Source organism: Accipiter gentilis, chromosome 1, assembly GCF_929443795.1.
Source record: "Accipiter gentilis chromosome 1, bAccGen1.1, whole genome shotgun sequence".
NCBI lineage: Eukaryota > Metazoa > Chordata > Aves > Accipitriformes > Accipitridae > Astur > Astur gentilis.
Window position 1 is genome coordinate 6,104,836 of NC_064880.1, and position 12,609 is coordinate 6,117,444.

The 12,609-nt window shown below is 38.9% G+C and overlaps 1 protein-coding gene across 3 annotated transcripts in view; it reads right to left on the reverse strand.

Moving 5' to 3' along the window:
* Nucleotides 1-647: 647 nt before the first annotated feature.
* The window catches only part of MTOR (mechanistic target of rapamycin kinase), a 68,341-nt gene continuing 56,379 nt past the window's right edge, over nt 648-12,609 (reverse strand). For all 3 annotated transcript variants that reach the window (XM_049807176.1, XM_049807166.1, XM_049807185.1), the window contains 15 exons: nt 11,833-12,015; nt 11,039-11,173; nt 10,583-10,757; nt 10,214-10,349; nt 9,354-9,501; nt 8,528-8,650; nt 7,996-8,078; nt 6,384-6,456; nt 5,789-5,863; nt 5,157-5,292; nt 4,716-4,781; nt 3,337-3,417; nt 2,929-3,009; nt 2,170-2,275; nt 648-1,616 (listed from right to left, as the gene is read on the reverse strand). In XM_049807176.1, the coding sequence (XP_049663133.1) occupies nt 1,601-1,616; nt 2,170-2,275; nt 2,929-3,009; nt 3,337-3,417; nt 4,716-4,781; nt 5,157-5,292; nt 5,789-5,863; nt 6,384-6,456; nt 7,996-8,078; nt 8,528-8,650; nt 9,354-9,501; nt 10,214-10,349; nt 10,583-10,757; nt 11,039-11,173; nt 11,833-12,015 (1,617 nt within the window). In that variant the 3' untranslated portion in view covers nt 648-1,600. The remainder of the gene's footprint in view (nt 1,617-2,169; nt 2,276-2,928; nt 3,010-3,336; nt 3,418-4,715; nt 4,782-5,156; nt 5,293-5,788; nt 5,864-6,383; nt 6,457-7,995; nt 8,079-8,527; nt 8,651-9,353; nt 9,502-10,213; nt 10,350-10,582; nt 10,758-11,038; nt 11,174-11,832; nt 12,016-12,609) is intronic.

Sequence of the window (12,609 nt, forward strand, 5' to 3'; positions counted from 1 at the left end):
GGCGTGGCGGAAGAGGCCCCTTGGTGAGAAGACGGGGGGGACCCCGAGGGACGTCCCTCAAGGGCTTAAAACGGGCGAGACCCACGGCCCTCTTTCCTCCACGAGCACCCACGCGTGGGGCCCTGGGACTGCCCACAGAACAGTCCCTGTGGCAGCCGCAGCAGTGCCTGGAATGGGGCCAGGGGCATTACCACCCACAGCCCGTGACTGCCACCTCCCCGTTTCCCATTTTCGGGGTGCAGCATGGGCACAAGGGGCTGGGGAAGCCCACGGAACCCCGGCCGGGTCAGTGACGCACCCCACGCTGTCTCTCTCGAGCTGTGGCTGTGACCCTGAGACCAAGAAAGCCGATGTTCTTACCGTAGTGATGACATCACATCTGCTGGAAACTAAAATTTAGGGGTTGTATGCTCAAGTTTCTTTTATACAAGTGACAGACATCATTCAGTCCTGGCAATTTTGTGTCCAGCTGCTATCAAAAGGGAAATATAGCCAACCACCTGAACTGATGCAGGAAAAGGACAAGTCAAATCCACAGCAAGAGGAAACCTTAAAAAAAAATAATAAAAGTCTTAATCTGCTTCCCTGTCTCTTCCTAAGAAGTACTTAGGAATAAACAAGAATACAGTCAAAATATTTACATTTTGGTGTAATTTATTGGCACAAAAATATTCAAATACAACATGGCATCTAAACATGGCTACTCTGTTGTATTTTGTGCATTGTTTTTAATATTTTTAATTCATAAATCATAACTTTATTTTCACCCTCATGTTTAATAACCATTATTTTCTGTTTCAAGTTATGACCAGGTCTCCCCACATCTGCCTCCTATGCCAAGTACTAAGTTTCCGTAGTTCTTTCCCAATACTGCTTTTTAATCCAGACACTGTGGGAAGCTCCCAAGTGGTATTTAATTTGTACCCTGCGCCACCGATCAACCCGCATAGAGGCACCTGACTTTGCTCAGCTCAGGGTCTTCCAATTCTTGGATCTGCTCTGATATCCTGATCTAGTCTGAAACACGACTCCTGCGCTAGTGTAATGAGCGGATATACAGTTTCCAATTTTGGGGCAAGAATCGAGTTTGAAAACAAGGTAACAGGATGAAACAATGGTAAAATTCTGCCTCTCTTTCTTTCCAGTTATCCAGCTTATGCCCAAATCTAAATGAAGCCTCCTGCACAATCGCATTGAGCTCACTGCAGCTACACCAACAGGACTGACCAGGGCAATAATTAATCTGCAAATGACTTAGTTACATTGCAAAGTAAGTCAAAACCCGTATATAGTTATTTTCAATGGATCACCAGTTCCCCAAAGACCAAGTGGAACCATAGACATCCGTGGTACAATCAGTCTTCGCTCTCCTGGAAACCCAAATCAAGTGTTGTGTTTCAGACAGCTTGTGTACTTCCAACAGCAGCTATACATTGGCTTAAACCAACTTTTAATATACAATAACTCTTTTCATTTACATTTCAAAATATTTGACAAAGGCTGTATTTCAGTCCAACGTTCAGTTTGTGTTTGTAGAAGAGCAAGTTTGGAGTGCAAAAGCCTCCAGAATAAAAGGCTGTAGATATTTTGGAATCTTCTGTTACCAGAAAGGACACCTAAAGAAAACAAAGATACTGTAGTAACACTGACTTGCATATAGTTTCACAAAGGCAACACTGAGAAGGACTGAGATTCCATACTAACTAGGCACCATTTTAGTACAGGAAAAGTTGACAGGGGATCTCCATGCTTCTTTCCAGCTAACTAATGTTTAAAAACACTAAAAAAATCCATTTCCTTAAGCATAGTCCAAAGTTAGTTAACTCTCAAAATGACAGTAAATCATCTTTGCTTACTTTAGAAGATGTGGTTCTGCACTGTAACTGAAATCAGTGACAACCACATGCCTTATTTCAAACACTTAAAATGTTGAGGCTGATTGTGGTTTAAATGTTCTAAAATCCCTGTCACTACTTATAACAACAACTTTCTTACAGAGGACGGTCTATGGGATCACTGTCATAGGCTTGCAAAATTTACCAGAGCAGATGCAACATGGGGTAAGGCTCCTAAATATAACTAACTACACAAGTGACATTTTCAATAGCTGTTCTCTGCTGAGATTATTCAGAGAGGAATTTTGCAATGTTAGCTTAATGACAAACTCACCATCCAATGTAGCACTGGCACAGATTCTCATGAGAAGTAGCTTGCTTAATGAGCAATTCTACTTGTGTGGGTACATCAAGAGTTTCATCATGAGAGAAGTCTCGACCTTTGAAAATAAAGAATGGAAAAAACCATAAACAGAAGTCACAAATCATATAACCATGACTTGCTTCTTGGTGGCAAGTTAAGAACTGATAGGACTTTTAACTGCTTGTCCCTTACAGTATATAAAATGCAAAATTTTCCAAACATGGAGAGTGCCTCTAAAGGCATAGAGCCCAGAACTCTATTTTCCCAAGTATTATGGTTTCTTCCTTTTGTCTTCTCCAAATAATGGATGAACCAACAATAGATAACTTTCCAATAGCTGGAATCCTGGTCCTAATCCCTTCAAGTACATTATCTGGCAGGTGGGAAGTAGTTTCTTATAAACTTTAAGAGCATAAAATTTTGCAACTAAATCCTGCAAACTATAAAGCCAGGACAATAGAAATTCTACTTCCACCAACAAGTCAAGACATGCAAAATATGAAGTCTGTTTAGTTACAAACACCTATACACTTTTCAAATGGGGCTCGCTTGTACCTAACTGGAGGCACCAGTACTTAGGTGTTAGACAAAACCAGGAAAATGGCCTCATTCACTTAATCAGAATGTGTTAAATTCAAGGATTAACACAAAATACAAACACTAAAAGTAGTGCTGATCCATCTCAAAACATTTTATGTTTATCTTATATAAACATAACAACTTGCTCACCAGTGAGCTTATCTCGAACTCTGTTGATGATTTGAATTGCCTTCTTATTTAGAGCTTCTGGCTTCACTAGACCATCTCCTACTAAAAGACATAAGTAGGAAAGAGAATTAGAACTTCATCTGAACAATAAAAGCATTTGTACTGCTGTTACATCTGCCCTTCCTAAACACCACAAATATAATTTTGAGAGCAAACAAACCCAGATACCAGTATATTTTCTGTCACTGTTTTTTTGGTTTTTTTTTTTTTTTTTTTTTTTGAGTTGAGAACACAGGTTATTATATTACTCATTTATGCTGACAATGAACTGTATCTGTCCCATCTCGTGTAATTGTACCTGGACCATGATGAAATTTTCCAATCTAAGAACAATTTCTGCGTCAGTATAGAAACAACCATGAAACTTACTGAAGGAATGGATGGATTCAGGCACTGTGGTCCCAGTTTTCTTATGGGCTGTCTCACCCAATTCCACACTGTCCAACATTTCTATTGAAAAAACCATGAAAACATAAAAGCATAAATGTGACACTGAAAAGCAGATAAAATAATATTCTTCTGGAAACATTAAGAAAACTGTTAATCAGCTTGTTTGAAAAGCCTATTTGACTCTGACCAACTGTACCACTGTCCTGGTTTCAGCTGGGATAGAGTTAATTGTCTTCCTAGTAGCTGGTACAGTGCTATGTTTTGAGTTCAGTATGCAAAGAATGTCGATAACTGAAGTTTTAAGTTGTTGCTAAGTAGTGTTTAGTCTAAAGTCAAGGATTTTTCAGCTTCTCAAGCCGAGCCAGTGAGAAAGCTGGAGGGGCACAAGAAGTTGGGAAGGGACACAGCCAGGACAGCTGACCCAAAGTGGTCAACGGGGTATTCCATACCATATGACATCACATCTGGTATATAAACTGGGGGGAGTGGGGGCGGGGGGAATCACTGCTCGGGGATTAACTGGGTGTCGTTCGGCAGGTGGTGAGCAATTGCACTGTGCATCATTTGTATATTCCAATTGTTTTATTATTACTGCTGTCATTTTATTAGTGTTATCATCATCATTATTAGTTTCTCCTTTTCTGTTCTATTAAACCGTTCTTATCTCAACCCACGAGTTTTACTTCTTTTCCCGATTTTCTCCCCCATCCCACTGGGTGGGGAGGGAGCGAGTGAGCGGCTGCATGGTGCTTTGGTGCTGGCTGGGGTTAAACCACGACAACCACATATCTCTATCACTAATGGAAACATATTACAGGAGCAAACGTTATTTTTGCCCTGCTAACATACTGATAGGCCTGATTCAACTTGTTGGAACATTTTGTATAAAAGTGTAATTGAAAGATATTTCGAAATGATGTACAATTAACCAAAAATTGCAATAAAATAAGTATGTTTATTTGTAGAACTCGCCATATGAAACACTGTCCCTATTCTGCAGTCCAATAGCAAACAACTGCTAAGATGTGATGCAAAGCTCTCAACATTCAGTCAGATGACTACTTGCCAGATTTTGCACACTAATATTTGGTAGCTAAGTATATAACTACCACATATCAATTACACCTTGCACTACACCAGTTTGTATGTGCCCCAGAAGGATGTTAATGTAACTGTAAAGGAGTATCTGCTTTTTGAGCCGAAGTACTGAACTCACGACTTCCAGTCCTAAAACTAATGATAATAAGCTCTTTGTCTGTCTACTTTTGTGTAGAGGACTGAAAATATTTACCCAGTCTTGTGCACTGCTAAAAAAACCGCTCCAAACATTCATGACATACACCATCTTCTCTACTCACCTACTGACTGACTAGCTGAGTAGGAATCCGTTCTTGTTCGTGAGCGCTTATTGCCCTTTGTATTTGCTGCAAGAAAATAAGGAGTTGAAAAGTATGAACTGGAGTTTCAGAGTTTCGTAGCAAATTTGTCCACAAGCAATACAGATTTGACTGCCTTCCTCTTTCTCCAAATTTTATGTCACCTGAAAGTAGCTTTCAATCTCCTAATGACAACTAATACAAAACCAACTCAAACAATTTTGCTTGTAGCTTAATTTGGTGTCTGTGTTTAAGTACAAAAGGGTTTTAACCACTGTGGTAATTTCACATTACAATCCCTAAAACCATGTGCGCACAGAAATAGCATTTCCAAAGCAACAATTTCATCAGATTGTCTTCAAACACACACTGGATTTCAGGCTTCTGGATTTCTTGTATGAAGAAGCAGCAAGAATCACTTACTGTCCATCAGCCGCCAATTCAATAATGGATCATACACAAAGGCTTCAAGCACAGCCATGACACTGTCCTTATGCTCGCGCAGGACTTCCATCACTGTGTGACACGTGATTCTGTAATTGCCATCGAGGCCTGTCACCTTCAGAAGAGAAAGAAGCGAATCAACCATGCTGCTTCATTCACTGTGCAACTCCAACCCTAACATTCAGGGAGCAGGAAGTGGCTTGTGCTTTGAACTGGAATTCAGTATGCTTTGTTCATTAAGAGAACAAGATAGATGTTCATTAGAAACTAAGAAGCTCTTTTCTGCCATTAAGATGATGAAGTACCATGCCATTGGCTATGTCTGGTTGATGCAAACAGCTATTTGAAATGAGGAAACTAAGAAAGACCTAAGAAATTGGAGGAATCTCAGGTTTTTTTCTGCATCAATTAAAAAGTTGCTTTTCACTGTAGTGTACTGTAAAGATCACAGGAGATATTTTAACTTACAGAAAATGCAGCTGAAATATAAACACCTCTAGTTCTTAAAGAGTGGAGACGTTTAGCCACAACAGAAAATATAGGGAAAACTGAGAAATGGGTGCCATTTTCCCTAGGAATAATCCACTTCATATTAAAGAGCAGATGCTTACCTCCATAGCATTTGTCAGCATCCTTGTTAACCTAAATGGAATCTTCTCAGGGAACTTTTCTCTTGTCATTGCAACCTAAACACATGATGATGGAGAATTAGTAAATTAATAGGTAACTTCTTATTTAAGAGTTAATAAATATTGGGGTTTTTTTGCTACAAGCTTGAAGGTTGTATTCCAAATAGGAAGTAAAAGTTCCAGCTTTATGTTCCTCAGTTTCCACAAAATTTTGTAAGAAGCTCGTTAATTAATTCGATAACAGAGGGAAAACTCAAGCGTGTGCCCAGCTGCTAGTGTCAAGTAACACAGACTGCCTATCACCAGCTTAAATTGCTTCAAGGAATTTTATGGAAAAGTGATGTTAGCACTTCTTTGCTTGTTCCAGTGGTCAGCTAATCCCCAAGACATGCCTCTGAGATAAGGTATCTATTATGTTCATCTTGCCTGTAGGTAAAGTGAAGCCCAAAAGAGAGCCAAAGGGTTTGCCCAAGATCACATTCCAAGGTCAGTTTGTCCTGGCTTACAGATTAATTTCTGTTCTATGAGAAAATGTGAAATATTACAGAAAATTTAATGTCCAAGTACAAAGATTTACCTCAAAACAGTCCCCAAAGTCAATATGAAGGATCTTTCCACTCAGTCTATCTAACATCAGGTTGGAGGGGTGTCTTTGATGAAGGAGTAGGAGAAAAAAAGAAGGTGACAGACCATTATAAAAACCCAAAGTAAATCACAGCAGCTCCAGTCTGAAATGATATTTATCTTCATGAACAAGAACAGCCAGTGACAGCTTGCTTGTCTGAGATCTTCAATCTCAGGATGAACAGAATAGCTTCCTGACAGTGCATCTATCACATTATTTTTCTAATTACCTCTCAGGAGTTAGAGATCATCTCACCTTGGGAGATAAAACAACTTATTGAACCAGAGCCATCAGTACACTACTTGGATATGAACATTTATTTTTCAGTTAGGATAAATTCTTCTACTTGTTTTCTGCTTTCTCATTTTTTTCAGTATAGAAAAATGTAATGAATTATGCTACAAGTCAAGTAATGCAAATTGGACTAGCACCAGAGAAGAAGAGAATCAATCCAGACTAGGAAAACCACAATGCTGCTATTCATGCTGACTTGTTCCAATTCTGTTTTAATTCAATTTTCAAAGGTTTGTAATTTCATTATGAAGACCTTTAAGTTCAGGAATAGAAGCTATTGTTATGAAAACATGTGAGGGTTTAGCTGTTTTTGCATTACAGACCTTAAATCTAAAATATATTGTCTTCAGAAGTATTTTAGAAGTTATTGTGTCCCCTTTTAACAGTAAGCCATATAATAAATCAAACATTTGTTCATTTTTTTGGTAAATTTTTTCTTTTTTCATTATGTGCCCAATCCATTTGGATAGTACATACTTCCCTCCAGAATATGTCTGCATTGCAGATCAGAAAAACCACCATGTTAAGTAATAGTTAAACCAACATTAACTTTCATTTGTTTTAAGCCTAGAGCAGTCTTTGGGGAGTATTTATGGGGATTTCATGTGTGTCTCTGACAACTGCTGTGAACGTACATAGCATTAGAGGTTCCTGCTTCACAGAATAAATATCCACCAGGCAAAAAAGTATGCAAAATAAGTAGTGTCACTGAACCCATTTGGAAGGAGAACCGGAAGACCTCTTCCACCAAATACTTTCTGGATTTCTTTTTGCTACTTCAGGGAATAAAAAACGATGCTTGATCACGGTGCTTCTTTCCTCCCCAAAAAGTTGGATGTACGTGTACAGTCCTAACAGACTTTGCAAAAAATAAAATAAAATTGCCATCTCATATGCATGAAGCACACACAAGCACACAGATTGGTGGCAAAAGTCAACAATATTTCTGTTTTATAGAATGGAGAAAGATTTCCCAATCTGAGTGAAACGAAAGGACAAAATTAGAACTTGCAGTCCTTGATGTAATTGTGTGTACTCCTCTCAAAATGGAAGAAACTCTTATTTGTACTCAAGATACACAAACCCTACATCCCATGCCTGCAGTGCTGAAAATAATGAAAGCATGATTAGGTCTTGAAAGATGGTGGTGTTAAAAATCAGCAATAACCACAATGAAAGATGTTATCATACAAACAGATCCAAGGAATGAATTGATAGGCCTATGCAGTCTGTGTTTTTATTTAGAAGAAACCTTTACAATTTCACTTACCTGTCCCCAAGGCCTAAAATGTACCCAACCATTGACATCACAGCTAGTGAACGAGTGTAGTTTGTTCTTCTGTCAAACCACACCTACAAGTGGAGACAAAATAGAAAAAGGCAGGCAGGGCATGTTGCATGTTTCAGCTTATATTTTAATTTATACATTAACTACTTGCATTTTGCACAAAGCAAAACTGTGATACGCTCCATAGACTGAGGGGGTTCAGACATCCTGTGGCCTTGAATTAGATGTCTAAGCCATTAAGAGAATATATTCTGAGTGTCCTGTTTTTCTCTCCCCATGCACAGTATATGGAGCTCCAGCCTCCAACCTTGGGCTTTGGACTGCACCCTGGCAGCCATTGTGATCTGAGCCTTATAAGGCACCTTGTGAGGGGATACACATGTGGATAGACATTCTGCAGCGATTCATCTGGAGTTTATGATGAATAAACACCATCTCTCACTCATTCTGCAGAGAAGGTAATTCCACATCATGCTGATTGCCAAACATAAGGCATTACACGTGCTGAACTCACCTCTGAGCTTGGACTTTTCAACCACAGCAGTTTGGCAAGGTCATCACCAGCTGTGTTATTGACAGCATGTTCAAATACTTCTACCTTCTGCATCAGAGTCAGGTGATCATAATCTGGAGCCATCTACAATTGAGAAGTGACACTCAGCAACTTAAAAAAAACACCTTCAGTAATCCTTAGTTGTACTATGAGAAACACAGTAATCACAAATAATTTCATAACAAGTTTAGAATGAAATTATTCGTAGATTGACCAGTTTGTTCCCAAATGCAGTGAGATGACCACCCAACAGCAAAGAATTAATTTTACATGGGATAGCAGATGATTTAGCATCCACAAAGTAGTCCATAGCCATATTTAATTAAAATACTGCAAAGGAGAATATGTTTCAAAAACCATTATCTAAATAAGTCTTCTGGGTTGGCACATGCTTTCCTTTTTGGCAGGCAATTCTAACTTTTCTAGTAATGTTCAGTCTGTCTAATTTTGGCCCTGTTGCTTAGGCACAATGTTTGTCAATGCCAGCAGCATGGCATTGTATAAGGCACATCATAGTCACACAAAATTCCAAACACATTTTAGTCACCAGATGGTAACAACTTGTGGTCACTGCTAAAACAGGAAAGGAGAAACAAATAAACATATGGCAAATTTTACCTCTTGGTAGCATTTTATAACTCTTAATCTTATATTTTCGCATTTATTACTGGTACCAATAACAATCAGAAAACAGGCAAAGGAAGAACAAGCTGCGCACCATTATTATTCATTAAGACACTGGAGTCCTAAAAGAATGTACAAAAACTCTGCCAGCTTTGCCCTTTACCCTCAGCATGATGCGATGTTCAATGTTGAGCAGGATCTTTTTCTTCTCTCTGTAGTCTCGGATAAGTGCATGCAGTGTGTCACAGTGGGGGACCCAACCAATCAAGCCTGAATTCGTAGACAGTGGAATAACAGCATATCTCTGGATGCTACAGGAAAAAATGGAGAATCAGAGCTCAAATTGTTGTCTGTTGTGAATTACTACATTTCAAGATGCTTAAAACAACTACTGTTAAATCTGATTCTGATCCAAAATTGTCTCTTCAGTAGTTGCTCTGTTTTCCTTCTTTTCAAACAGACCTGAAAGGCCCATTTGGATAGACTGCTGCCAGATAATCTACAGACATTCTCAAAGCTTACATGGTTTTCACTGAAAGACTGCTTTGAGAAGGTACATGTTATGTTACCCACAATGATCTATTATTTGCACATGACATTGGATATGTTCATGCTTGAAAGACACTGTACAGAATTGCAGTCAGTGACTATTCACCAGGCTATTTAGTGACTATAATAAAAAAATCCTTGATAAAACCTCCTGTTCTCAGGCTCCTAAGGCAGCGTTCAAGCTATCTTGAAATAGGGGTTGCCTCAACGACCATAACTATTTATGAGGTGGGACTTCAATTAAATAAAACAAACAATCCCCTCAGGATACATTTCCTCCAAGTCTGAATTCTATGATTTTTTTTTTTCTTTCTTTCTCTCTTTTTTATTTATTTATTTTTTTAATTAACTTAGTTCCAAGATTTGCCATTTCCTCACAAACCAGCTGGCTGTGCCAAGGATTACTTGGAAACTGCACCTACGTAGGGTGTCACTTATGGATAAGCACATTCAGTGATTATCCACAGCACATACCTGAGGTTTTTGCGAAGAGAAGTTGGGTCATTTGCTAGCAGAGTGTTGACCAACCCAAAAAGCTGCATCACTCTTTCATCTTGGCGAAGGTCTTCATGACCTTTCAGAAGGAATACAAACTCATGCCCATTGCTTCCTGTGAAAGAATTATAATACACAAAACTTTACTCTTGCTGAACAAACAGGAAAAGCAAATACACGTGCACCCAAGAACTGGAAAGTGTGGCAGTAAGACTGAACAGACCACTAAGAAATACCTCATTTGAAAGAAAATGTTGGAAAGGTTTTACCTGGTAAATATGCAGTTTGACCTAAAAGCAGCGACTGTTTAAATACTAGAATAGCTAAGTGAAAACTGTTCTCTCTTACCCATTAATGTTAACTTCCTGGGCCGCTGCTTGGAAGTGATGACCTGCAGTGAGGGTGCAATGGACTGAATACGTATGATGGGCTGGTTGGGATCATATGTTCCTGGCACTGCCAATTCCAGGTCCCGGCACATTAAGAGTTTTGGTGACACATACTGTAGTTCCAAAGAAGTGAGCTGCCAAAACCAAAAGAAATACAACCCCCCAGAATTTCAGTTAAATCTCACTGAAACATCTGAAGAGTTCATGCTGCCAAGTGACCTACAACAGTTCAGTCATCAGTACTTCAGATGCTTGCAGCAAGTGCTGCATAAGCACCAGACTTGCAGCAAATCATATGCAGATACTTCTAGAGTACTCAATTTGAATGTTTTGAATAACCAGAAAACATGAAACAAGATCAGTATTGACAACTTGCACTGTAAGACCCACAACAGAACTGTACTTCTCCCCCCACCTGAGGCAGCTGCTTTGAGATACGCCGGAACACATGGTAATAGAGATCCCAAGCCTGAGTTAGGTCTTTGACATTTCCTGATTTCATGTACTTCCTGCACCATTCCTGAGCTTCCATTAGATCTCTGCCATAGGCCTAGGGAGGAAGTGAAAAACAACAGAAGAAAAACATTTCTACAGACTATAGTGGAACAGCTGGAGACCACTTAATACCTAGAAAGAGCATCACAGCCTATTTTTAAATTGCATTACAAATACTTTATCTCACATTTTTATAGTATATCAAAATTAAAGATCCAGAAATTCCTGGATCCAAGGCATGCACTGAGTTTATTAGACAACACTGCTCACAAATAGACCTCATGATAGGAGGTAGCAGAATGAATAGAATCACCCTTTAACAGTGGGCTCACAAGCTGAAATTAATTCCTTTTGCTGGCTTGAGACAGATCATCTTTACTATCTGTGCTAGTGATTACCATGAAGCAAAGCAGACCTAGCAGAATTAACTGCAGAGCAGTTGTATGTTTTCCAGACCCTATCAGACACCCATCCGATATGAGACTCCAGAGCAATCTGTACTACCATGGCCCCTGTAGTACTGTAGTCACCAAAAGCAATACAGATATGAAGATAAATGTCAATAATGAAGTCTGCAATTAACGTAATGAGTCTCAAGAGATTTACTCTTTGTGTTAGATTGCAAAGGTCCTTGTAACACATCTAGGGCAGGTGGCTGTCCTGCCTGGTTTTGAGGGCATGCAGAAGGTTATGCTCTTGGCCATTTGCTGATACCTGATTGAAGGATGTCTCTTTTAAAGTCTGAGGCCCACGCTCCATCATTGCATGAAGTGGTTCCAGCACCTCAAACATTCCCTTCACATTCCTTTCTCCAAAGTATAGACGAGATGCTTCTTCCAACCCTTCATGCCACATCTCATGCCATAGGATGGCTACACGGATTAGCTCTTCACTCACCTGTTTTAGGACAGGAAAAAAAGATTAAATGCCTAAAGAAAAACACTGTGACTGTATACTGACTTACAAATGCAAAACTACTTTCTTCTCTAATGATTATAAAATATTTGTTGCTGGCAGCTAGAGGGAGCCACAAGAACTCCCACAATGCTGTTAACACTTTTTTCTGCAGGAAGCAGATCAGGCTTTTCTCACCTTACTTGTTGCCTTTGAAATTTTCTATATATTTGTGTGGCTTGGCCTGAAAGCGTTACTTTTCATTTATTCATAAAATTTTTTAGCAAATGAATTAAATTACTCTTTCCATACTATGCTCAGTAAGTTTTGTTTCCACTTTTCATTAAGCAAAAATATCTCTTTATGGAACAATGATTCTTCATTTATTTCTTTTCTAAACTTATTCATAAGAAGACACAAGAACTTAGCGTTTGAACGTTATGGTCCTTTTTAAATTAAAGCATTGTCTTGAAAGTATACTAATACTGTAACTTCTACCTATCACAAAAACCCCAAATTAATTGTACTTGAACAAAATTAACAATGAATAGTCATTTTGTGTTGTTATACCTGTGGAATATCCATTCCTGAAACACA